The sequence below is a fragment of the Leishmania mexicana genome, chromosome 31 (assembly GCF_000234665.1).
Source record: "Leishmania mexicana MHOM/GT/2001/U1103 complete genome, chromosome 31".
In the NCBI taxonomy this organism is placed as follows: domain Eukaryota; phylum Euglenozoa; class Kinetoplastea; order Trypanosomatida; family Trypanosomatidae; genus Leishmania; species Leishmania mexicana.
Window position 1 is genome coordinate 922,450 of NC_018335.1, and position 23,092 is coordinate 945,541.

General features: G+C 61.6%; 6 protein-coding genes across 6 annotated transcripts; all 6 read right to left on the minus strand.

Moving 5' to 3' along the window:
* Window positions 1–106: 106 nt before the first annotated feature.
* On the minus strand, window positions 107–943 carry LMXM_31_2370 (aquaporin-like protein; the record flags this gene model as incomplete). Its single annotated transcript, XM_003878035.1, has 1 exon — window positions 107–943. One exon carries the CDS (start codon window positions 941–943, stop codon window positions 107–109), a length of 837 nt encoding a protein of 278 aa, XP_003878084.1.
* A 2,012-nt stretch (window positions 944–2,955) lies between these two features.
* Window positions 2,956–4,743, minus strand: LMXM_31_2380 (aquaporin-like protein; the record flags this gene model as incomplete). Its single annotated transcript, XM_003878036.1, has 1 exon — window positions 2,956–4,743. One exon carries the CDS (start codon window positions 4,741–4,743, stop codon window positions 2,956–2,958), a length of 1,788 nt encoding a protein of 595 aa, XP_003878085.1.
* Window positions 4,744–5,810: 1,067 nt separating this feature from the next.
* On the minus strand, window positions 5,811–7,382 carry LMXM_31_2390 (conserved hypothetical protein; the record flags this gene model as incomplete). Its single annotated transcript, XM_003878037.1, has 1 exon — window positions 5,811–7,382. The coding sequence occupies one exon, from the start codon at window positions 7,380–7,382 to the stop codon at window positions 5,811–5,813; it is 1,572 nt and encodes a 523-aa protein (XP_003878086.1).
* Window positions 7,383–9,031: 1,649 nt separating this feature from the next.
* LMXM_31_2400 (conserved hypothetical protein) lies at window positions 9,032–10,072 on the minus strand (the record flags this gene model as incomplete). The annotated part of the gene is made up of 1 exon (XM_003878038.1): window positions 9,032–10,072. One exon carries the CDS (start codon window positions 10,070–10,072, stop codon window positions 9,032–9,034), a length of 1,041 nt encoding a protein of 346 aa, XP_003878087.1.
* A 590-nt stretch (window positions 10,073–10,662) lies between these two features.
* LMXM_31_2501 (hypothetical protein) lies at window positions 10,663–13,140 on the minus strand (the record flags this gene model as incomplete). The annotated part of the gene is made up of 1 exon (XM_003878039.1): window positions 10,663–13,140. The coding sequence occupies one exon, from the start codon at window positions 13,138–13,140 to the stop codon at window positions 10,663–10,665; it is 2,478 nt and encodes an 825-aa protein (XP_003878088.1).
* Window positions 13,141–15,023: 1,883 nt separating this feature from the next.
* LMXM_31_2410 (conserved hypothetical protein) lies at window positions 15,024–21,563 on the minus strand (the record flags this gene model as incomplete). The annotated part of the gene is made up of 1 exon (XM_003878040.1): window positions 15,024–21,563. The coding sequence occupies one exon, from the start codon at window positions 21,561–21,563 to the stop codon at window positions 15,024–15,026; it is 6,540 nt and encodes a 2,179-aa protein (XP_003878089.1).
* Between the last annotated feature and the right edge of the window lie 1,529 nt (window positions 21,564–23,092).

Genomic DNA, 23,092 nt, shown 5'->3' on the forward strand with positions numbered 1-23,092 from the left:
TGCCTGCAACGTGCGTGAGCGCGTGCGTGTCTGTACGTGTGTGTACGTGTGGGGGGGGGGGGTGGAAAAGGGAATGAGTGAGTGGGGAGAGGGCAGAAATCGCACCTCAGAGAGAGCTGTACAAATTGCGTGCTACGCGCTGCTGCTGCAACTCGCCATCCTCGTCCTTCGGCACTGGGTGGGTCATCATAAAGAAAAACGCCGCCGCAACGGCGCCGCAGGCCGGCGCGGCCCAGTACAGCCACAGATACAGGAGCTGCGTGAAGTAGCCAGCTGCAATGAACTTGGTCACCTGCAGACCCGTCGCGACCGCTGGGTTGAAGGCGCCACCCGACACACCGCCGACAGCGTACTGCGAGGCGAGGAGGCACATGCCCACTGCCAAGCCGTAGAAGTCGTTGTTACGCTGCTGTGAGTAGGCGGCGTGCAGCACCACTGTCACAAGCAACATCGTAAACACGGCCTCCGCAATAAAGGCACTGAAGATGTGCTCGGCCGTGTTCTGCAGGACCTGCGGCGCAGGCAAGTGCTGCGTCGAGCCTTGCACCAGGATACTGAGCCCCGCACCTACCAGAGCGCCTACTACCTGAGCCACCCAGTACGAGATCGCCTCCTCGACTCGCATGCCGCGAATCAGGACAACTGCGAAGGTGACAGCCGGATTAAAATGGCCACCAGAGATGTAGCCGAACATGAAGATAAGCACGCACAGCATGAACCCCTCCGCAATCGGGGCGAGGTTGCGTGTGCGGGTCTTCCCATCCACCGCTAGGTTGCCGCAGTTCATCTCCGCCAGCGACGTTGTCATCAAGAAAATGAATGTGCCGATGCCCTCGCATACAAATTTCGCCTGGTAGCGGCTCAGCCGGATCAGAGGAATCTGGCGGGCGAGGTATGGCTTCGTCTCTGCCCTCGTGGCGGGGTCCCTCTGCAGAGCGCACATCTTGGTGCGCACGCCTCCACTGGGATGTGTGGGCGGTTGTATGTATCTGTGTGTATGTGTGCGCCTACCTGTATATGTGTACGCCTCCGTATAAGAGAGGGTGGCAAATATCTAGTCGGCGACCGCGAAAGCGGAGGGAGGGTTGTTGAGTAGACGCTCGCGGAAGGCACGGCGAGTGGCCCGGCTGCCCTGCACACGCATCGTCCCCGCAACAGTCGTGGGGGCGAAGGAGGAGAAGATAGGTGAGAGATCGAGGGAGAAGACAATAACGTCAAGAACATCGTCGAAGAGTTTGGCAGGATGGCATGGACGGTAAGAGAGCATGAGAGTAGGTGTGTGTATGTGGGGGGGGGGTGCAGACAGAGAAAGCGTTTGGTGCTGCCGTCCTCCCTGGCACGGCGGCACGATGGAGAGGGTGATGGAAGAGCGGGGTTAGGTCACTGAGCGCGCACCTGCACGAGCTACGAAGAACAAAATTGCCACCAATAATGTCGCGGTCCATTGCACGCGGGAAAGCCGCTGCGGTTTTCCTCTTTCGACCCTCACCCACGCAGCCAAGTCAGCCACAAACAGGCACACAGACACAGACACCATGTACCGCGGCACCTCCATCCCCTTGCTTTACAAGAAGCTCGAGGGTCGGCCGGTGGACGTGTCCACCCTCTCGTGCTCATCGCGTGAGTGGGGCGCGGGACCCGTTCACGTTGTTGGGCAACTCACGTTTCTCTTCCTCCCTGTGTCTTCACAGTGAGAGCAGGCAACAAAGGAAGCACAGAGTGAACAATGCAGGGATAGTCCCACCAACACCACCCATCAGCGCACAGACCCAAACAGACGCGCTCACATCATCACCCGATGACCTGCCCATCGAATGTGCACGGCACGGGCAACGGAGACATGCGAAGCAGATGCGAAAGAAAGCAAGTCCTCCCCTTCCGCTCACCGCAGCGGCAACAACGCCGTCGCTCTCCGGCACATGGCCCTCAACAAGCATGCCTGTGATGCCTTTTTTTTCGTGGAGAGAGAGAGGAGGGAGGGGGTAAAGAGTGGGCACAGGCAGAGACGCCTACGCAGCCGCAAGAAAAAAAACGCCCACGCACGTGTTGTCATGGCCCGGTGCCAAGCAAAGTGGCGGCGACGCAAGAACAGAAGAGGGAGAGACTCACTTGCACATACATACGTGGTTTGGGGGGGAAGGGGGAGGCACACCACCTCACCTTGTGCAACGACTGCGTGCGTCTATGTGTCTCTCCCCGTGTGTGTGTGTGTGTGTGTGTGTCTTAGGTCTGTACGTTAGATGGTGTGCCAGTGTGTTCTCGCCAGGCTGTTTACGGAGAAGAAGGCGGTGAGAGATAGCGTGCCTCTGCCGCTCCTCCTTGCTGTTGTGGACAGCATCGTCGTCACATTGTGGTGGGGTTATACCCACCTATGTCGACCAGCTCTCTTCCCCTTCTGGGTGGCCTCGTGACTCAACAAGTACCACCTCGTACCTGTGCGGATGAGCATCCGCAGAGCATGCTCACCTTGCGTGCATGCCGGACTGGATAGTAACACGAGGGGGTCGAGGGGAGGGGCGAAGAGCGAGTAAAGGACACCACAGACGGAGGCAATGCAGCAGCGACACAACGAAAAACAAAAAGGAGGGGGAGGAGCACCCGAGAACAGCGGTGGCAGCGCCATCGCATGCGGCTCCGCCGCCATCAGTCAGTGAGCGACGGGAGAGAGAGCAAAAAACAATCGACGCCGAACAGAAGAGCGAACGACGCCACGACGCATACCGGCAAAGGCGAGCAGGCACAGAAAACGATAGAAACATACTGCGGCTCGGCAAGGGAGGGCAGGAGACGGAGGCGAGCGTGGCGCTCTGCCAAGATGAGGGTGCCCTAACGTGCATCACGTGCTAGGAAACACGGGAGCAGGCGCGTTCACGGCGCTTGCGAGAGCGAGCCCGCACGTGGTCTGCCGGGGCCCTCATGCAGAGCGAGAAGATGTGCGCCATGATACTTTCGACTCTATCGATTGAATGTCGACACCTCCCATGTGGTGGTGGTAACCTCCACTTCCCCACAGCTCGGCACCTGCGGCGGCAGCCGGTTGTGCCCGCTATCCAGCTTCTCTGCGCCGTCTTGAGTGCTCGCATGCACATCGTCGGCATCACGCCCCTCGCGCATCCGCCGTGTGCGAGTGTGAGGCACTTCCGTCATCTCGCGAGCGCCGCGCGGATCAGAGGACGTCGACGAGGACGACGATGTCTGCCTCTCCGAGGAGGTCGAAGAGGAGGTCGACCTCGCTTCGTTCTCGCCGCCTGCGCAGCTTCTCACTGCAGCAGTGCCTGCCGTGGTGCGGGTAATCGCCGCCTGCGCCGCCATGCGCTGCCGGTGCAGCTCGTTCACATTCTGGAACACCTTCCTGTCCTCCAGCACCTGCGTCTCGGCTGGCTGCGCCATCTGTGAGAAGAGGATCGCTGCCAGGATGGCGCCGACGACAGGGGCGAGCCAGTAGACCCAGATGGACTTGAGGTCGTCGCACCTGCCGGCTAGACACATGGCCAACTGCAGCCCCGACGCGGCAGCCGGGTTGAAGGCGCCACCAGAAATGCGCCCTGCGCTGGCTGAGCCGGCGGAGATGGTCATACCGACGGCAAAGCCATAGAAGAAGTTGCCAGACTGGCGAGAGTAAGCAATATTGAGCACAACAAGGCACATAGCAAAGGTAAAGATGAGCTCCGAGAAAATACCGGAGGAGACATAGCTATTCGACACCGACGGCACAAAGATGTCCTTGTTGCCCTGAATTATCATCGCCACAACGCCAGCAGCGAGGCCGCCGGCGAGCTGGCAAAGGATGTAGGCACAGCACTGGGTCAACTGCATCTGACGCACGAGAAACACGGCGATGGACACGGCAGGGTTGAAATGAGAACCGGAGATGTAGCCGAAGGTGAAGATTATGCTCGTGAACATGAAGCCGATCGGCAGCGGCGTCATGTTGGTGGCGTCAGAGATGTTGAAGATGCTCTCGTTGCGCACGCTCACCAGCGCCAAAGTGAGCACCCACCCAAAGGTGCCGACCAGCTCAGCGAAATAGGTTCCAAGCAGCGGGTGCAGCCGCACCCACTCTGGCACGGCAAGGAAGTCGTAACGACTCTGCAGCTTACGGAGAGCCGCCTGCCTCTGGCCGTACAGACGACCCAACTCAAATGGGTCCAGCTGTTCCTCGACCACTTTGCCATCCCGAGTTACAGAAACCGCTATCGTGTACTTGAGCGCTGGCACCTCGGTTGGGTCGAAGACACGAGTAATGTGGCGCCTGCCCGCGCGATCGAATTTGAAGCGCCTGCCCTCGCGTGTGCCCGTGGCAGACGTCGTCGTGACATCAGAGAAGGACGTGTTCGGATCATCAGTCCTGTTGCCCGCACCGCCACCGCGCCACCCCGTAATCGCCAGCGACGGGGATGCCAGAAAAGAGGCGGCCGGCAATGGGCCCTGCGACGTCGGTCGGTGCGCCGCCGAGGCAGACGTAGACGCCAACGGAGTGAGCGAAGCTTGAAGATCGGCGCTCACATTCTCGGCCGCGCTGCCCGGCACATGGATCATGTGTGACGCATCCGCCACTGTGGCGCCCAAACTGTTATTAGAAGTGGGTGAAGAGACGGCTGCCAGCGGCGTGCATGGCGGGTGCACCGCTGACCCCAATGGGGGCCCGAAACTTAGGGGAGTCGGGGCGCCAGAGGACCAGCCACCGGCTCCGCTAGGTGAATCTGCGCCGTGGATGCCATCCGCCAGAGCATACCCCTCCATCTTTCTTTTTTTCCTTTGCTGGCCCTGAGTCTGCGCTCGTGCAAAGATGCGTTTATGCGAGCCGGCGGCGTCTGCTACGCGAGAAGAGTGCGAAGAACGAGAGAGCTGGCGATGTCCGGATACCGTCTGTAGCCGTTTGCACCAGATCTGTAGCGGCTACCCCCTCAGATGCGCTCGGAAAAAGGGTTCGAATGACAAAAGGCGGGAAACAAACGCAGAAGATGCACACATACACGCACACCCACACGCTAATAATCGCCGTGCACCGGCTTGGACAGCAACGGTGAACCGCGTTCATGTGAGACAAGCAACCGCGCCGGTTGTGAATAGCGCGGCACCGAACACCATACCGAGGAGACAAACAAAGGGGAGAGGGGGAAAGATGGCAGTCGAGTGCGACGGAGAAGAGAAAGAAGGAATGGGTGTACAGCATCCGCAAAACGACGCGCTCATGTTGCCACGCAACAGCCCTAGGCTGCGTCACAGCTTGGCCGCCTCAATCGCCCACCCGTCGAGATGCACCTACGCACGTCACACAAACGCGAGGAGGGGGGAAGGAGACAGCGGTACCACAGCAACCATGTTCATGCCAACTTCGCTGCGTGCTACAACCCCCTCGCTGTACCAGTCGTCGCTCGAGTAAGGTGGCCGTCACCGGTGGGCGCACCAGCACATGTACACATGTCAAATGAAAGTGTATTCGAGCCGCGCGTGTATCCTTGGTGCGAAGTTCTGGTTTCAAGTTGCGGTGGAGGTGAGATCTGTGCTGTCGCGCACTGTCGCGCGCCCTCCTTTCGTGTTGCCCCGCCGCACGTCCGTGTGCCCCGCGGCAACACAAAAACGTACGACATCATAAAACGGAAGGGGGGCAGCAGCCAGCAGCGGCCTCAGAGATACGCACCGACAGAGCGAGAGCGCGAGAGAGGGGAGGCGGGTCGCACAAAAAAACGCCAGCAAGGCACGCATGTGCGGCGCTGCCATTGGGGCTCATCTCCTTCGCCACTTCCCCATCTCTCACGCCCTCATCGCTTTCTTTTCGATCCAGGTGTTCTTAGCGCTCGTTCGCTTTACACATCCCCAAAGGTGACCGTCCCGTCGGAGTTGATGGCGTGGCCATGCTCCACCAACCACGCCCGCAGTGCCTGCTGCGATGTCTGAAACCACGCTACAGCCTCCTGCTTCGTTGCGGACGACTTCATCTTTTGGCTCATGGCAGCAAACTCCGGCAGCTGCTTCAGAATGCGCCTCTGCAGCTCCATCAGCGTCGCCGTTGTACGGGCCTCGCTCGACTGCATTCCTGTCACTACGGTGCACGCAAGTGAGTCCAATGATGCGGAGCCATCTGGCGGCGCAGCAGCAGAAGACGGCCGCGGTGCCGCAGAGTTAGTAGCAAGAGCCTGGGTTGGGGGCACCGCAGGGGTAGCGACCGATGACTGCACCAGTGACCCCGAAGAATCAGACGATAGCGGGACAGTTGCGGCCGCTCGCTTTGCAGCTGCCTTTACCGGTGCAGAGGTCTCTACTCGCGCACCCACAGGTGCCGCGTTGTCGCTGCGCACCGTCGGCTGTGGCTGCGCGAACCCATCCGAAGCCCTGGCGGCGCCTTGCTGTCGCAGGGCTTCCTTCGTGCCTGCGAGGAAGGAGCGCACTGCAATGTTCGTCGCCTCCTCTCTTTCTCGCTTGCGTGCGCGTGCAGAGATGGTGTCGTCTGCGCCCCTTGACGACTTTCCTCGACCTTCGTCGCTGACGTCACCGCCGTCATCGTCCGACCAGTTGGTGGGCTTATGCAGATCTGCTTCGGCCACGTCCATTGTCTTCCAGTCCTTCTTGCTGATTCGCAGAGGTGTGTCAGAGCCCCAGGCGGCCGAGATGCTAGCGGCACTGCTGCCGGAGAAGAGAGGTCCATCGCTCGGGCCGGCAGCAGCCGTGTTCCTCTCGCCCCACAGTTGCAGTATCGGCCGTCGGAGCGGCGTGGAGGTGATGAGTGGCTTTGACGTGGACGAAGATGACGAGTACACTGTCCTTCCATGGCCCTCGCCCTCATCGATATCCTGCTTGCGCCACGTCATGGGCAGCTGCAGCAGCACACACGTCAAATGACTGTACTCGGAGGCCGGTGTGGAAACAAGCCGCACACACTTGGTAGCTCCCCTGGCCGATGGTGTGAGGAGGCCGTCGTACTCGAGTCGCATCGGCTCTCGCCGACGCGCACGGCGCCGCTTGCGACTGCCGCTGTTGCTGCCGTGCGCGTCATCTTCGCGCGCGTTGGCGCGCCTAGCCGTGGTGTGGCTTTCCTCATTCTCATCCAAGTCCTCGCCGCTGTCGGCGTCACTGCCTACGACGGATGCATCCAGGGAGTCCTCAAAGTAATGTGAGGACACCCGCAGCTCACACGGGGGCGTGGTGCAGTCGACAGAGGGAAGGAACGCAAACAGACGCCGTTCGCGCTCCGCCGCCGCGTTCACGTGCGCATTCTCCGTGCTGGCTTTATCGACAGGGCAAATGGCATAGCGGGTCACTGTGGTGGCTACCGCTGTGCGCTTCGTCGTCGAAGATGGAGTTGCATTGGCGGAGGCAACGGCACACGCGGGCGCCGGTCCCCGAATGGCGGGAACAAGGCCGTCGTAGCGCGGAATCATGCAGAGAGGGCGCCACGGCGGAGTGGATCAATGCAACAAATCACGAAGCTCGCCAAACCGTCAAAGAAACAGGTGCCTCCGCTGGGGTATGTTGATGGCCGCACAACCTGCCCGTGTCGCCTGCACGCTCTCTCGCTCTCCGTGAAGCTCACGTAAGGTGCAGCCTTGTCGAGCCGGTAGGACACGCCGTTTCGCTTACTCACGCTCCTTCGACGTCGGGCCGATCAAGTCGCACGCCAGCAAGCACACGTCTGCACACACACAGGCACACGCGAATGGGAGTGAGTCTTGCGGCCACTCTGCCCACAACTTTTCTGCTTTGAGTGCGGAGGGAGGGAGGACGGGCAGGCACGAAAGGGGCGTGCAGTGAGGCACTCCAGAACCGGAAGAGAGTGAGGGGCAAGAGAAGATGTGGGAGAAGGCAGGAGAGAAGGCCTTTTAGCCGATAAACGCCGGAGAGCGAAGCCCAACAGCACGGTAGGCACCACTGCACACGCACACACAACGACAGTCGTCGACATGGGTGGAGCATACGGCACGGAGAGAAGGCCGAAAAACTTTTGTGGTGTGAGGCGCACAAGTATTCCCCTATCCCCACGCACTCATAACGAGCCTCTCACTGGCGTTGGACCCCTTGAAAGGTTGTCGCCTGCCCTCACTGCCCCAGCAGCACCAACGAGGGGACGGCAAATGCGTATAAGCAGCCCCTTCCCCCCCCCACGCAACACCTATTTTTAAGCCGCTCTCACGCCCATAATGTGCCTTCGTGATGCATGTCTCAACTGTTGACCCATCTTCTCATGTGTGCCTCTTGCATATGCCCGAATGACGGAGGTGGAACGCCTCAGTTCACGGCATCAGCAGAGTCCAGCGCCCCCTCCCCCCACTTATCCCTGCCAAACGCCGAGCCCCACTTCTGGTGATGCTGGGGCCAGGCACCCACGGCGCAAGGGGGAGGGGAGGCCAGGGCGGTGCGTCGCTACCGAGATGCCGGCGACCAGGTCCTGGACGGCGCTGCGTCGGAGCACCCCCTGCGACGGCGAGCACGCTTGTGCCAACCATATGATTAGGCAGAGCGTCAGCGTGACTCGAGCGTGTATCCGACTCCCCGGCCCTCGCCCTGCCTGCTGGTGTGCGGGACGCATGCACCACGGCGAGGGGGGATGCACGGCGTGGCGACCGGCGCGATGGGCGCGGGTCGGATGGGGTAGCGTTTGAGGCAGGGGCCGTGCGGCGATGGCACTGGGTCGGCGCACTGCTGTGACACGCGTGTCTAGAGCGCCGCTGCACGCCGCGCGAGGTGGACCTGTGACGGGGCGCGCGGGGGCTCCAGCTGAGTCTGGACTCCTCTGCTGTATGGCGTAGAGTGGACCTGTTCAGCAATGCCTTGAGATGTATCGCGATCGTGTGCGTTGACCCTCGGTGGTCCACCTTCTCCCTCCCCCCATCCCCCTGCCTTTACTGGGCACACTAATGCGGACGACGCAGCAGCAGAGCGGAGCAGGCGAAAAGAAAAAATGAGAGGAAAAGAGCGAAAGGGCAGAGAGCGCGAGCGCTCACGCGGCCAGCGCACTTCGCTGGGCAGATGTTGGAGGCTGGCCCACGCGACTCGTGCACAAGGAAGCCATCACGCGGAGTTCGAGCCCCCCTTAGAGCTTGATGCCGGGGTGCCCAGATCCGCAGAGTACCTCCAGCTCCTGTAGCTTCGCCTGAAGCAGTCCCCACGTCACACCCGTGGCGGGGTCGCACTGCACGTAGTGGCATCCAGCGCGCTCGCATGCAACGCGGTCGGCATCGGCGTCGCCAACGTGCACATGCCGGCTCACAGCAACACCATGATCACACACACTGTCGCCGCTTTCACACGCGGTGCGGTAGGAAGCGGCAATGTCGCGCACACCGGTCAGGATGCCTACGGGCGACGGCTTTGCGTAACCCGCATCCCGAGCCGTGATGATGCGCGAAAGCAGTGGCGACCCACCGCTTTCACCAGCCTCGAAGGCACCCAGCTGCATGAACACGCCCCGTATACGAGGATCCATGTTGGAAACCACGAATGGCGGCGCAGCCAGGAAGAGAACCGGAGACGCTGCGGCAGTGGCAGGAGGCACCGCGTCCAAGTCAGACATTGGCGTCGCCTCTGCCAGGCCTGACCGCACAGCGCTCTCGTCACGGCTCATGCGCTCTTGGTTCCATTTACGCACGCACTGCAATGTGCGGAGTCCTTCCGGGTACCAGCTATGGGCCTTGGTGGAACCGAACTGATCAAACAGCACGTAGTCCTCAAACCGGCGCACGTCGTTGTGGTGGTCGCTCCACAGCTCCTTGACGCGCTGCAACACCTCCGCGGCAGCGCCGTCATACAGCGTGGCGCATGTAAAGGTTTGCCTCAGAACGCGGGCCCAGAAAGAGCGCAGTTCCTCATCTGTGCCACCGCCAATCGGCATCTCCTTCGGGTCGGCAGAGTGAGTCCATGCTGCACGATCCGCCCGCACTTGGTCACGGATGGCTTTCAGCGCGAGTTCCTGCACCGTCGCACAGGTGGCGTTTGGGCAGCTGGCGTCAAGGTCAACACCGTGCTCCAGCAGAAAGGATGTGTACGAGGTGCGGTACTGGAAGCCCAATCCATGCGTTATCTGAATGAGAGTGTCCAGCGCATCGAAGCTGACTGTGATGGGCACTCGATGCATCACGGCTGCAGGATAACTCTCTGTCGCCCTCTAGGGTTCGCACACAGGTGTCTGTATGCTCAGCGGCGAAGCCCTCTCCAAATTCAAAGCCCCGTGAAGGCAAAGGACAGGGAGAGAGAGGGGCAGAGAGACGGGTTGCGAGCACGCCTGTGCGCAGGCGCACCCATGCAGAGGCACCAACCCGAGAACACAGAGCTGGGCACACGGGTGCACAGCGGCGGGGAGGGAGAAAGAGAGAGAGGAAGGAAAGGAGTAGGAGGCGATAACGCACATAGACAGCTTGCATTCGTGGGCGCGCGAGAGAGAAGGGACAACGCCTTTCAACGGAGGCGCGTTCATGCACACACGCGCATGCACTAAAAAAAATGCCGCCGCTTGTCAACAGAAGTGGCTCGACCTATGGGCGCACGCGACGTAGCGGCACCAATACCGGACGAACAATGTGCGCAACCTTCTCACCAATCGGCAAGAGAAAAAAGGGCGAGAAGATCCAGAGAGGGAGTTCGGTTGTACAACTGATGAGCACCCCCTCCTCACCACCACCACACGTGTGCCGCTGCCGCCTTCGATCCCGCGCAGGCGCACGCGCTTTAAAAGAGTGTGCCGAGAAGCTCATCTCTTTCCATCGTGAGCACCTTCGATTGGATAGGCAGCCGCTCCATCTGCACCCGAGCTGCCTCGGCAAGAGGAATCCTGCGTGGTGCCAGCAAGTAAAGCCACCCCACCGGCTCCCCGAGGCTGTTCTGCTCGGCATCGCTCCAGTCCTCGTTGCCGCCACAGCACAGTGACCACGCACCACACCGCTCGCGTAGCACTCGAAGGGCCGCCTGGTAAGCGCTCAAGAGCGTGGTGCCGTCCGCCAATGTTCGCCTGTCCTCCCCGCTCTTCACCGACGAGTGGAGAGCTGCAACAGCGCTGGGCGTACCAGGAGACGGTAATAGCACTACACAGTGCGCTGTCAGCCCGGGTACCGGCAGCGCGTGCGAGTAGTCGAAGCGCATCTGCACTGTGTCGAATGAGTAGCACATGCGAGAGCGGCGCTGCTTGCCGTGGCGAGCCGGCATGCCGCCCAACACCTCGAACCGTCGAAGGCGAGTGGCATGCCACTTTATTGATTGATCGCTCTCTCGCTTCACAGACGGCACGGGCGTCGACAGCGCTGCCTCGTTAGCGAGCCCCTCGCTCACTGCGTCCACGAGTTCGTACTGAAGCAGTGAGATCTGGCTGCGCACGAGGTCTGGCGAGGGGCACACACGCACCCATACCCCTGTTGCCAAGTTGTACACTCGCAGATATGGCGCCATTGGGCGTCCATCCTGAAAGCCATCCATGTAGAGGAGTCGTCCTGTCGCCTCTTCGCCACGTTTACGCTCATCGGGGGTGCATTCACGCTGCACGTCGCACACGAGAATCCCCTTGAACTGCGCTCGTGGCACTGCACCGTATTGAGGCAGTTCCTCCAACACCTCCTGCGGCAGCCAGAGACGATGGAGGGTGTTCATCAGCTGATGCGAGTAGCTCAAGCCGCCGAAGTAGTACAACACCTGATGTTCGTCGCCCGCACTCGCCGCCCTGGTTGTGAGAGCGCCCCCCTCGACAGCCTCTTCCACGAGATGCCTAGGTGAAGGCAAAGCTCGCATCGCCAACGGCGTCGCGGGGACGGCGTTGCTTTTCGCCAATGCCGCGCAGAAGCGCTGAGGGAAGAGAGAAGAAATCTGCTGCCAGGCGCCCGTGCACACATCGTACATCATGTCCGTCGACGCCAGCGCGTTGCCATGAGCCCAGTAGCTGCCACCGATCACGTAGAGGCGCTCCCCGCAGGAGACGAGATGGTGCCCATGCCGTGAGCGTGGCGCCACCGGCGGCCGAATCATCCTCCACCGAAGCGGCCGCACCGTGTGCTTGCCGCGCACCTCGCGTGTGTCAGCCTGGACTGAAGGCGCCTCCTTGTCCATGCCAGGACCAGCCTTGCGTCCCTTCGTGAGGTCTCGGAGGGCAAGTTTGACGTGGTCAGTGTGAGTGCTGGGGCTCACGCTCATGTGGTCCTGTGACGCGGCCGCTGACGGAGATGCAGGGGTGCTGTGTGCTATGCGGTCGCCCGCCTCGAGGCCCACCTGGCGCAGCAGCTCAACGGTGATTGGTGGCACCACGACCTCGTTCACCGCATCGGCGACGACTCCGTCCGACGCGGCGGCGGGGTGGAGGTGTAACGTCTGTCGCGCATCGATGCCGTGTCCACTCCTCCTCCTTGAGGAAGACGACAAGGACGGCGAGGTGTCCACAGAGCTACCCCTGCTCTGGTCGGCCTCGTTCTCCACCCCCTGTTCGCTTACGTAACCCTCATCATACTCAAACCCGCGCTCGTTCGACTCCTCCGTCGTTGAAGAAAGGGAGCTGGGTCCGGAGGACGACGCGCTAAAGCTCTCTCCCAGGATATCGCCGTCCTTATCCTCCATGTCGGCGGCACAGCCCGGCCTTGAGAAGCGCCTTCCCTGGAAGTTGCGCAGCGTCCCGCTGCACTCGGATGCTGCCACCCCGCTGGCAATCTCGCACAGCCTTCGCAGCCTGCGCTGACGGTGCGGCGCCAAAGCAACATCGAAGGCGTCTATCCCGCGACGCTGATCTGCGCGGTGCACATGACGCGCGATGGTCGTTACCGGCAGCACGAAGAGGGGGCAACTAGATCCCTCGGACCGTACCACCTCAGCCAGCAGTTCGCTTGGCGGCCACCCGCCGAACTGAACAATGCCGCCCAGTGCGGCGCACCAGCAACTGCCGTGTCCGCTTCTCTTCACGGAGGTGCCGAATCCATAGTCGACAGAGAGCATTACACCTGGAGGCAAGCCTGCTCCAATCACGGGCCAAGTCAGTGGCAGGCCGGCAGACAACAGACCATTCGCCACGGCAGTCAAGGCAGTGAACGCAACGAATTGGGGAAAAAAGTGAAGACGCCACGCAACGAGTGACTGAGCGATGCGTGCTCGAAAATTGATCAGCGACTGTGTGTGTGTGTGTGTGTGTGTATGATAAAGGGAGCGGCATACATACAAATATATATATATGGGCATATAGGTGTTATGTATTTACCAGGCAACGATCACAGCGAGCGTCAGAGCAGGAGATGGGGAAATGACCGCCCACCGCCACCGCCCGAACACGAAAACCGAGAAAGAGGGGAGGGGGAGTGCGCGGAAAGAGGGGCAATGGGGAGGCAAGAGACCGCAGCGTACGTCATGAGATGGATCTGTGGAAGGCAATCGGCAAGGGGAACGTGAAGTGCTGGTGCACATGCGAGTCCCGCCAGCACGTTCTCTCTTGTTGCTGTGGTCCATGATCGAGGGGCCCCACATCAACACACGCGCGTCTAAAAAAGACGGCCCGAGTACGCTGACCCGAAAGAGGAGGTGAGAGCGCAGCGCTCACTGGAGAAAAATATCGTGCTGTATCTCCCGTTCTATCTTCCCTTATCTGAAGCGGGGCAGGAACGACGACCACGACGACGAGCATGTGCCCTACTCGTTGGCGCGCCGGCTTTGTGCCCCTAGCGCTTTCTCTCTCGGATTGCCCATGTGGTATTAGCGGCCCTCTCCCCTCGACTGCCCGCCTCCCCCACACCCCCTCCTCCCAATGCCACGCTTGCGAGTGGCTCTGGGTTCGCCGATATTCTATGAGGCAGTGGGGCGAGGAAGGAGAAAAGGAGGCGGACAAAGAGGCGGAGTTGGCGATGGGGGCAGATGGGGGGAGATGAAGGGAGGGGAGGGGGGCGGGGCAAAACTTAACGGACGGTGAGGGAGCACAGAGAGGGGAGGTGAAAAAGAGGGGGGTGGCAACACAAGACTCGAGTAGAAACACAAGGAACACCAGCACGCCGACAGACACACACACACAGAAGCGCACGGATGGGCGTACGTGGAGGATGGAGTAGACACGCACCTCATCCAGACAACAGCAGCAACGGGGGCAACGAGCACAAACAAAGAAGGGAGGGAACCGCCTCGTGGAGAATGCGCATGACACACACGCACACACACACAAACAGGGAAGGGAGGGGGAGCCAGCGAAGGAGGAAGAACCAAACCTATGAGCCTCAAGGTGCAGAGAAAAAAAGGGAGGGTTGGGCCACAGATGGGGGAAGGGAGGGAGGAAGGGAGAGAGAGACACCGCATGAGGGAGAAGGATGGTGAAGGGGATGTCTGGTGCGGCACCCGAAACAGCCGCCGTCAACGCCCAAGACACACACGCCTCTCCGTTTCAGTCCTGCACCGCGCGAGGAGCTCACGCATGCGCAAGCAAACACGCGCACGTATGCTGTGTGCTTATCGGGAGAATGGGAGAGGAGAGCAGAGGGGAGGGCAAGACGATCAAAAACTTAAAAAGGGAAGAGGGCGAGACAACAACAAGAGAGGGAGAGAGAGGGGGGAGGCCGGAGAGGGCGACAGCGAGCGAAGTTGCCGAAGGGGCAAGGTGGCCCCGTCACCCATCTCAGGCAGAGAGGAAAAAGGAAACACACACACACACACAAAGAAGAAGAGAGAAGAGCAAGACGCACCCGCGTGTCGCAGTGTGACTGCACAGAGGGCGCACAGTCATGAGAGACCCGGTGGGTTGACGGAGAGGAGGAGAGGGGAGCAGGAAAAAAAAAGCATTTCGGGGGGGGGACAACGAGTCGGGGAGGTGGTGAGGTGTGCCCGGGTGCGCTCTCCATGGAAATGGGGCCTGAACCTGAAAGAAGACTGCTCAGGGATAGGCGAAGGAGATGGGTGCCGCTGATGCACTACAAAGCGTTTCATATGCGAGGAGACTGCATATGAAGAGAAGGCGAGTAGGGATTTGAACTGCCATCACCGGCATCTGCGCTTCGAGGGAAGCGGGGGAGGCTCTCGCCCGCACCCCTGCCCCCCCCCCAAGTGCCGAAGCCTTGGCTTGTGCCCCTCCTTTCCTTCCCCGCGGCTTACCATAGGAGGTGCAGCCGGCGCCGCATCCGTGCCGCTACACACTCTCTCCACGCTTGTTGAATCACTCCCGCCGCCTCCTCTTGTACGATTTGATCGCGGATATACCGCCGCTGCGCCTCGTCCGTCTCCGCGTCGCTCCAAGTAGACCCATTCGTGCCGAGCCTCTGTTGCTGTGGCCGTGGCTTGTGAACAGGCGCTGGTAGATGAGGTGGGAGAAGATGACCTGCAGAGACCTCGCACGAGGCCACAGCGGCGCCGTGGGCGCCTTCACTCTTGAGACGCGCCTTCTCGTGCGCACCCGCCACGCCATCCTTCACCCCATTGACAGGATGGTTAGCGCCGACTTCGAGCGCCGTCTCTCCCTCCGTGGTCGCAAGGACATCTCCCATGCCGGGAGGCGTCGCCTCGTCGGCGTCACCTCCGTGTACACGGCCGAGCAGGTCACCTTCGCGGTCCAGAGGGCAATTCCGTGGTGACAACAGACCCGCAGATCTTTCCCCAGGCTTTGGAAGTGGCACCGGCGACTCTGGTCGAAGAGATATAGAAGGGGGTACAGCAGTCGACAGTTTCATCTCAAGCTCCACGGCGCTTCCTGGTCCTCTGGGCGCTTCGACTGGTGCCACAGCCGCCGACGCTGCTATCGGGGCAAAAACCGGTGACGAGCACGTAAGCTTGGAAGAGTCCAGAAGCTCCGGTGTATTGGGTGCGCTCGTCGTGCACGGAGGCGAGGTGTCCATGTTCTTCATGATATCGATTTCGTGAGTGGAAAAGAGATCCTGCCGTGCCCTTTGCAGCTGCTTCACGTCCTTTTCCTCCACCTGCGCAATGTCCTCTTTTACCATCACCGGCGCCTCGCTGGGCACCGCGACATCCACCGATGCGGAAGGCATCGGTAATCCGTCTTGCATTATCGCCGGGGACGGGGCCGTCGCCGACACCGGCGCTGTCGTCTTCACCAGCTCGACTGCCTCCGGTTTCACCAGCAGACGCCGCTCATTGTTCCCCGGCGATTCGCCGTCGCCTGGTCGGAGGTCGTTGCCGTCGTGGATGCTTCTCGAGGAGCTCCCCCGGAGTTGCGTGATCCGGGTCGTGGTGGAGCTGATGGACGTAGTGCGGCGGCCCAAGGTCTCATCCTCGGTCGTCGCATACGCCATCATTGGCGCTGGGCAGCAGTACCCCTCGTTGAAGCAGAGCGAATCGTTGGAAGAGCCGGAGGTGCGGCTGCCACCCGCCAGGCGCAACAGCACCGGCTTTGCCGCCCCATCCTCTACCGTCTCCGTATCGAGAGTTGCCGCGGGCTGCTTCGGCATCCGCGTAGGGGATCGAAGTTGCTCCCCAGCGTCACCACTGCGGAAACTGAAGTCGACGTTCCTCAGCTCCATCGACGCGGATGCTGCTAGCTTGTGCGGTGCGAAGACGAACACGCGACTACGTCGAGGCGGCGGGGCCATCACGACCTCTTCTGGAGATCGACCTTCCTTTATCGCCGCGCTCACCTCTGCACTTTGCTCCTCTGCTGTCACCTTACCGCTGGCAGGGTCTTCGGACAATGGGAGGTCTGCAACTTCGTTGTGTGGTGGTCTCGCCGCACTCGTCGTCATGGAAGAATCACCGCGACAGGATTCCCTCATCCTCGATGGCGACGAGAACAAAGTCGCGGCGCGGCTCTGCTCATGGGGGTGGCCGTCTTTATCCGCAGGAGTTGTCAGCTGCTCTTCAGTCTCCGCACTTGGGGTAGCTACGGTAACGGCAAGAGCATTCGTGGCACCTTTCACCTCTGTCCATGACACTGCTTCGCGGCTGCTGGAAGCAGCTCGTCCCGCGGAGGCGGCGCTTGCCCCAGGCGCCGCCGAGCTGCCCTTGTGCAAGGCGCTACCCCCCGCCTCCTCCGTCTCCTGGCGCAGCGCCTCACTCGCTGGCCCGTTGTCGCCTTCGACCTCAAGATCGACCGGGCACACCGAAGCGCTGCTGCTCATCCTTTTCGGTGCTTCGTGTCCGCATGCAGTAAACCGAACGGCGGTGGCCGAGATGGATGCACGCATCGATGACCCGCCAGGCAGAGCAGTGTCCTCCAGGCTGCTCGGGCAAACGTTCTCTGCACACACAGAGGAAGTAAAGGGCGGAGTTGGCGAATCCGAAAGGGCGGTCTTTTGGACCGCTGTTCTGTCACCCAAGTCGTCCTCGCGGCTTCTGTCTGAGAGTATCGCGTGTGCGGCTGTGCAAACGTTACTGGCCTCCTCCTCGCCAGCCGCGCCGAGCCCGGCACTGCATGAGCCGTCCACCTGGTCTACGTTCCGGCTTGTCTCCTGCGGTGCTTGCGACACAGGTGAGTGCGACGAGTGCGACAGCGCCGCAGAGGCAGACACGGCTTTCAGCTCCCCCTCTCTCACTCCTGGGTCCCGTGATGACTGAAACGGTGCCCGCGTACCTCGGCACGCAGCTGACGAAGTCGGCGACAGGAAAGACGGCTTCGGCACGTCCCCGTAGTCGTCTGCAGCAGACGCGAAGGCCTCCGCGACGGTGGCAACTGAGCTCGCAACTTTGTTGAGTATCGCCAACTGATGCGCTGAAAGCGAGCCAGCCACTGCCACCGCAGCACAGGCGAGTTCCGCTTGCTCTGCTCGGAGAACCCCATCGACAGATGCCCGAAAAGGTGACGCGGTTCTCTGCGCCGCTGTACCTCTCCCCTCCGCTTCGCACACGAGATGCTGATCTTTCTCGTGAGCATGCATCGCCGGGGATGCCTCCACAGTGATTTTCTGATCACCCGTATTTAGCCGCTGCAGTGCACTGAGGCTGTTGGCCTTCGCCTCCTTGGACACCGAGGCGCATGTCTCCAGCACTGGAGCGTTGCCTGGTGCATCCTCACGCTCCTCAGCCACCGTCGCCACCGCGTCGCTCTCACCCTTCCCCGAGATATCATGAGCGCTCGTCTTCGATGTGCTCGCTGACGCATCACCACAGCAGCGATCCCCTTCCCTACCTACCAAGGCGTCTGCCGACACCGGCATGCAGCTCCGCCGTTCCGAGTCGAGCGATTCGAGTTTGAGCATCACCTCGTCGCCGCCCAGACTCGGCTCGTGGAGGAAATCCTTCTCTCCATCGTTTTTCTCGTGGTGGACCGGAAAAGGCGCTGACGCAGCTGTCGTCGTTGCACCAGAATCGGACGTAACCACATACACGCGCTTGGCGGTTGGGGCAGCAGCCCCAGCACTGTTGCCGGCATCATGGAAACCCTTGCTGTAAAAACGGTCAGGGCTCGTGGGGCCGGAAGCCTCCCCGTCGTCGCTCTCGTAGGGTATCACTGACCTTCTCCGCTTCATAACCGCCTCTACCGCCACGTGTCCGCCGTACCCGACGCCCAGGCTGCCCATGCCTGCGTGCTGACCCGCAGAGGCATCGTCCCTAGCAGGGCTGCTTGGCCACTCACGCTCTGCCGCTGCCAGATCTACACAGACGTCCGCGCCATCATGACGCGCACTCGCATTAATGTCCTCGTTGCTTGTCACCGCTGCCTCTGCGTGTAAGCCACCGCTTTCTACACAAGCTGTGCGCCTCACAGCCGCGCAAGAGGATGATGATGCAGACAAGGACGGCTGAGTTGCCGACTTACTACCCGGCGCCCTGCCTACAGTAGTACCCGACACGAGAGCGCCGTAGACACCCGCGCTGCACGGCTGCGAAGCTTGGAGCTCCGCCCGCCGCACCGTTAGTGCACCCACCGATTTCGATGAGAGCGAGAGCGACTGCGCGTCACGCGACGTGCCGTCGCCGTCCAGTATCGTTGCCTTCTCCACGTCAGCGGCGCGGCTGGGCGACTCCGACTTCACAGTCGACGCCTCTGCCGGGCACGACCTTTGAGGCGATTCTATGGTATTTCTGCCCCTATCTGCGTGCTTGCCGCGGTCCCTCTCCCCCTCTGTGCCCGACAAGGTCCGGTGGTGGCAGCGAGGACGCAGAAAGGCCTGCAACACGGTCACGCACCACGTCAAGTCACCGGGAATTCGAGGGGACGGCGTGAGGTCGGGAAGCTGGCGCGCGGCTGGCGGAGCCCATGCGGCGAGGTCCGTAGCGCCATCACCGACACTGTCTTTCTTCGGTGTCGCAGCAGATTCGCGCCTCTGCCCTGGTGGGTCGGCGGCAACCTCCTTCACGCGCTCGACGGTAAGCGCATCAGGAACGGCGAGCTCACTGTGATGACGATGTGGTAGCGACTTTGGTGTCTCTGGCACAGCCTCGAAAATCAGGCCGCGCACCACACAAGACTCTGCCGATGTGCTACTCACCGGGGCAGGTTCGCGAGGCGGTGAAGGATGATGCTGAGAGGCAAAACGCGTGTGCGCATCGTAGGGGGTAGAGGATGCCCGAGGAGTCAGATGTGCAGTCGTGAACACCTCTAGCTCTCCTGCGTTGCTTCGCAATAGGGAGGCAGAGCTGCGACGCAGTAATGGGCCAGGCGCGGCTGGCCCAGCGCGCCCAGCCGGTGTGCGGTATTCAGTGCGTCGGCCTGGCGGCGGGATCGGCACGCGCATTGATGGATCCCAAGATGCTCTCTTGCCGCCGTGCTGCTGCTGCTGCTGCTGCTGTCTCGGCTCCTGCGGTGGATGTGACAGGGGTGTGTGGTCCTGCTCAGCAGAAGCGATGGCGTGGTCAGTGGCGCTGTGTCGATGTCGAAGTGATGATGCAGACGGTCGGCGGGGGGCATACAAGGAGTGCAGCACGGCGTTTGCACTGCTGGGGCGGCGACGCAGCTGCGCACTCATCGAATTTCGCTGCACAACAGCGTTGGCGGAGGGCCAGAGAAATGGCGCCTCGTTCGGGGTAGGAAAGCTCTCACGATAAAACGCGCGAGAAGGGCCGCTCGGGCGCCTACCGACCACCTCCACATTGCGCGGCAACACTGATGTCACTACAGTACTCTGCAGCGGGGATGTGAAGTCTTTGGCAATGGGCACGGCTCCAGACAACGCCGCTGGAGACAGCTGAGGACGCTGGTGCGCACGCGCGCGGAGCTTGCTCGGGGCGCGGGTATTGTGCGAAGGGTACGACACTGCTGGCACAGCCCCGCTGCTGGCGGCCGAGGAGGTGCGTAGCGGGTGGTTGTAGAGCTCCTCCTCGATCTCCTCTCGCCGCCAGCGTGTCTTCATGGTCGCCATGTACTGCTTCAACAGCTGTGCACGCTGCTGCTCCTCCGTGGCGAGATGAGGAATGGCGAGGAGCCAGCGATGCGCCTGCTGGTAGTGCTGGTAAGCTTCCTTGTAGAGGCCCATCCCACCCAGCCACCCCGCATGTGACTGCTTCACGTATGACAAGAAGCACACGCTCTCCCGCCACTGTAGCCACATGCGCATGAGCGCCTTTTCCTCCTCTCCATCGATGGTGGCCGCCGCATCGCTGTACCGGTGGCCGCCTGTTGATGCGTTTACAGCCGCGGTGTCCCCGTCGTGGTTGTCCTCCCCACCCCTGCTCGCAGCACACGCGCCATCTGGAAAGTCCCTTGCTTGGAACGCGCGTCCCTGTGTCAGCCGCCGCCGCATCCGCGTTGTTTTATCCTTCGCCTGGAACACTTGCCGCTCCACCGCCTCCTCCGCCAGCTCGGCGTATCGCAGCGCTTCGGTCAGCTGTCCAAGGCCGTCCTGTGCCTGCGCCATGTTAAAATATGTGATGCCGATTCCAGGTGCCTGAAGCTCTTCCTCCAGGGCCGCCGACCGGGCGAAGAGTGCGCTTGCCAGCTTGTACTCCCCCAGCTTGAAGTGATAGACGCCGAGGTTGTGCGCCACAGCGGCCACGGCCTTGAGCCGCCGCGGTTCCTGCGACGGGGAGAAAAAGGGGACGCTGATGCTGCACACGCTGTCACTGCTGATGTGGTTGATACTGGCACCGCTGTCGCTGGACGTGAGCATTGCTGGGCACTTACGGTCGTGACTCCTGGCCTGTGCCGACGCGGCGGCCGGCCGCTGCAGCGAGGTTGTGTCACGGCCATCGCGAAGGCCATTACATCCTCCCGCCGCGTCGCTGGTCGAGGGGGCCTCAAGCTCTAGAGGATCTGGCAGATAGCGGAATACTCGACCGGTATCCTTGCGCAGCAGCCTGTCCGCCCGCTGCAGGAGCTGCAGGGCAGCCGAATACTGCCCGTGATTCATCCACTCCAGCGCGTGGCGGTTGGCAAGCTCGACAAAGTGCAGAGCTGTAGAGACCGTCACGTCCTCGACCTCCTCGAGTTGCCCAACCAGAAGCTCGCGATAGTCTTCTGTGTCTGCGCCGCTGCTCGCCAGGGTGGTGCTCGTGCCAGCTGTCGACCTCGCGGCTAGATGCGCGTCTAGAACCATGATCCGCCGCATTAGCGTGAAAACAAGCTCCAGCTGCCCATCCAGCTGTTGCTCGAGCTCGCTTGCCTGGGCGTCGAAGGCATGCTGAGCACGTGCCTGACGCACATCCTGGCTCACGCGACTGCTGTGGCCAGTGCTGGCTACATGAGAGACACCTTCAGAGGCGCGCGTGAGGGACGGATGCGGCAGCTGCTGGTGCGCTGGCATGCTGCGTACAAACGACTCACTCGCCCTGTCAAGCGTAGAGGCGGCATCTGGCTCCAGCGGCGGTGTCGAGAAGGATGGCATCCGACGCCCGGGCTGCGAAGACGGTACCTCTGACGACGGTCGCTCAAGGCTCTGCGACGTGCGTGACTGAAGATGCGCTGTGCGCGCCAGCGGCTGACCCGGGTAAAACGCGGTATGCTGCACCCTAGCGCCGGAGCCCGAGCCGCGCAGCGAGGACGACGGAGGCGGGGCACTACCTCGGTCTCCGATACTGTCGCTCTCGGAAACAGTACCGTCGTACTGTGCAGGGCCGCTGCACGCGCCAGCTAAAGCTTGTTGCCGCAACAGGTCATTCAGATGCGAGCGTAGCTCGGCAACATCGTTGTGGCGCGTCGGCACGACGGTCGTCGAGGGGGAAGTCGACGAAGGCGGCAGCCGCCAAGTCTCTTTCGTGCCGCCGCTGTCGACAGCGGGCCGAAACCCGCCTACGCTCTCGCTGGGGTGACGAGGACGCTCTTCCCCCACCGCCACGGCGTGGTGATGCACAGGTGTGTCCCCTGCATTGATGGATGAGATAGGGCTACCTTGAATCCAGCAGGTGTAGGCCCTGTCGTGCTTATTGAAAGGTAAAGCCACGTCGCTGTTGCTGACAGGAGTGGTGGCCGGGCCGGCCACGACATCGTCCGTGTTCCCGTACGCTCTAAAGTTTTGCACGGCAAGACTGTTCCGGTCGGCGCTTGAGCTGTTTGGTCGTCGCTGGGCGCCTTGCGCCGGGAGCGGCGGGCGAGCAGCACCGGTGTAGGAAGCGCCAGTCGTGGCGTGGGTGTCTGCCGTGCGGTTCACCGGCTCTGCAGCGGGCCGCAGGGGAGTGCTGCTGCTTTTGGTAGGCACATGGCATTCAAACTCATACATACGGTCCATCACAGAGACATAAGAGGAGGCCGTTCCACAGGACGGTGAGAAGGCGTAGCAGCCATCTGCAACATCCTTCGGTGGGGCGTTTGGCGTTCCATCGAGTGGATAAGACGAACTATACTGCATCCCGGCCTTGGAGACACCGCCCACCGTGCCTTTGCACGCTCCCTACACGCAAAGGCAGAGGTGCCGATGTTGGGCAAACAACCTTCGCAAGGGGTACGCAGACGAGAAAGGTGAGGAAAAGCGCTACGCATCACGACCACCACCGAGTGGTGGCAGAAAGCCCTCAATGCCCTGTCCCCTCTCTGCGCCCTGCCGTGCAGATGCGCGCAGGTGACGGCCTCCTCACTTCTACGCGCGCACTAGAAACGTAAATACCTTGTCCGTCTCCCCCGCGCATAGGGCTCACACGCACGACTTCGCTCTCAACTATGTCTTTTCGTTGGTAGTGGCTGCTGTCGACGCCGTTCCACCTCCCCTCTCTCCTGCTTTCTGCGAAAAGGGAAGGGGAAGGGGAAGGAGTGGGGCGTTCAAGGACGAATGTAAACCGCCCAATTAAGCGGTGGCCGCCGTGGGGGCGTTCGCGTGGCCGGCGACGAGTGACGGAGGGG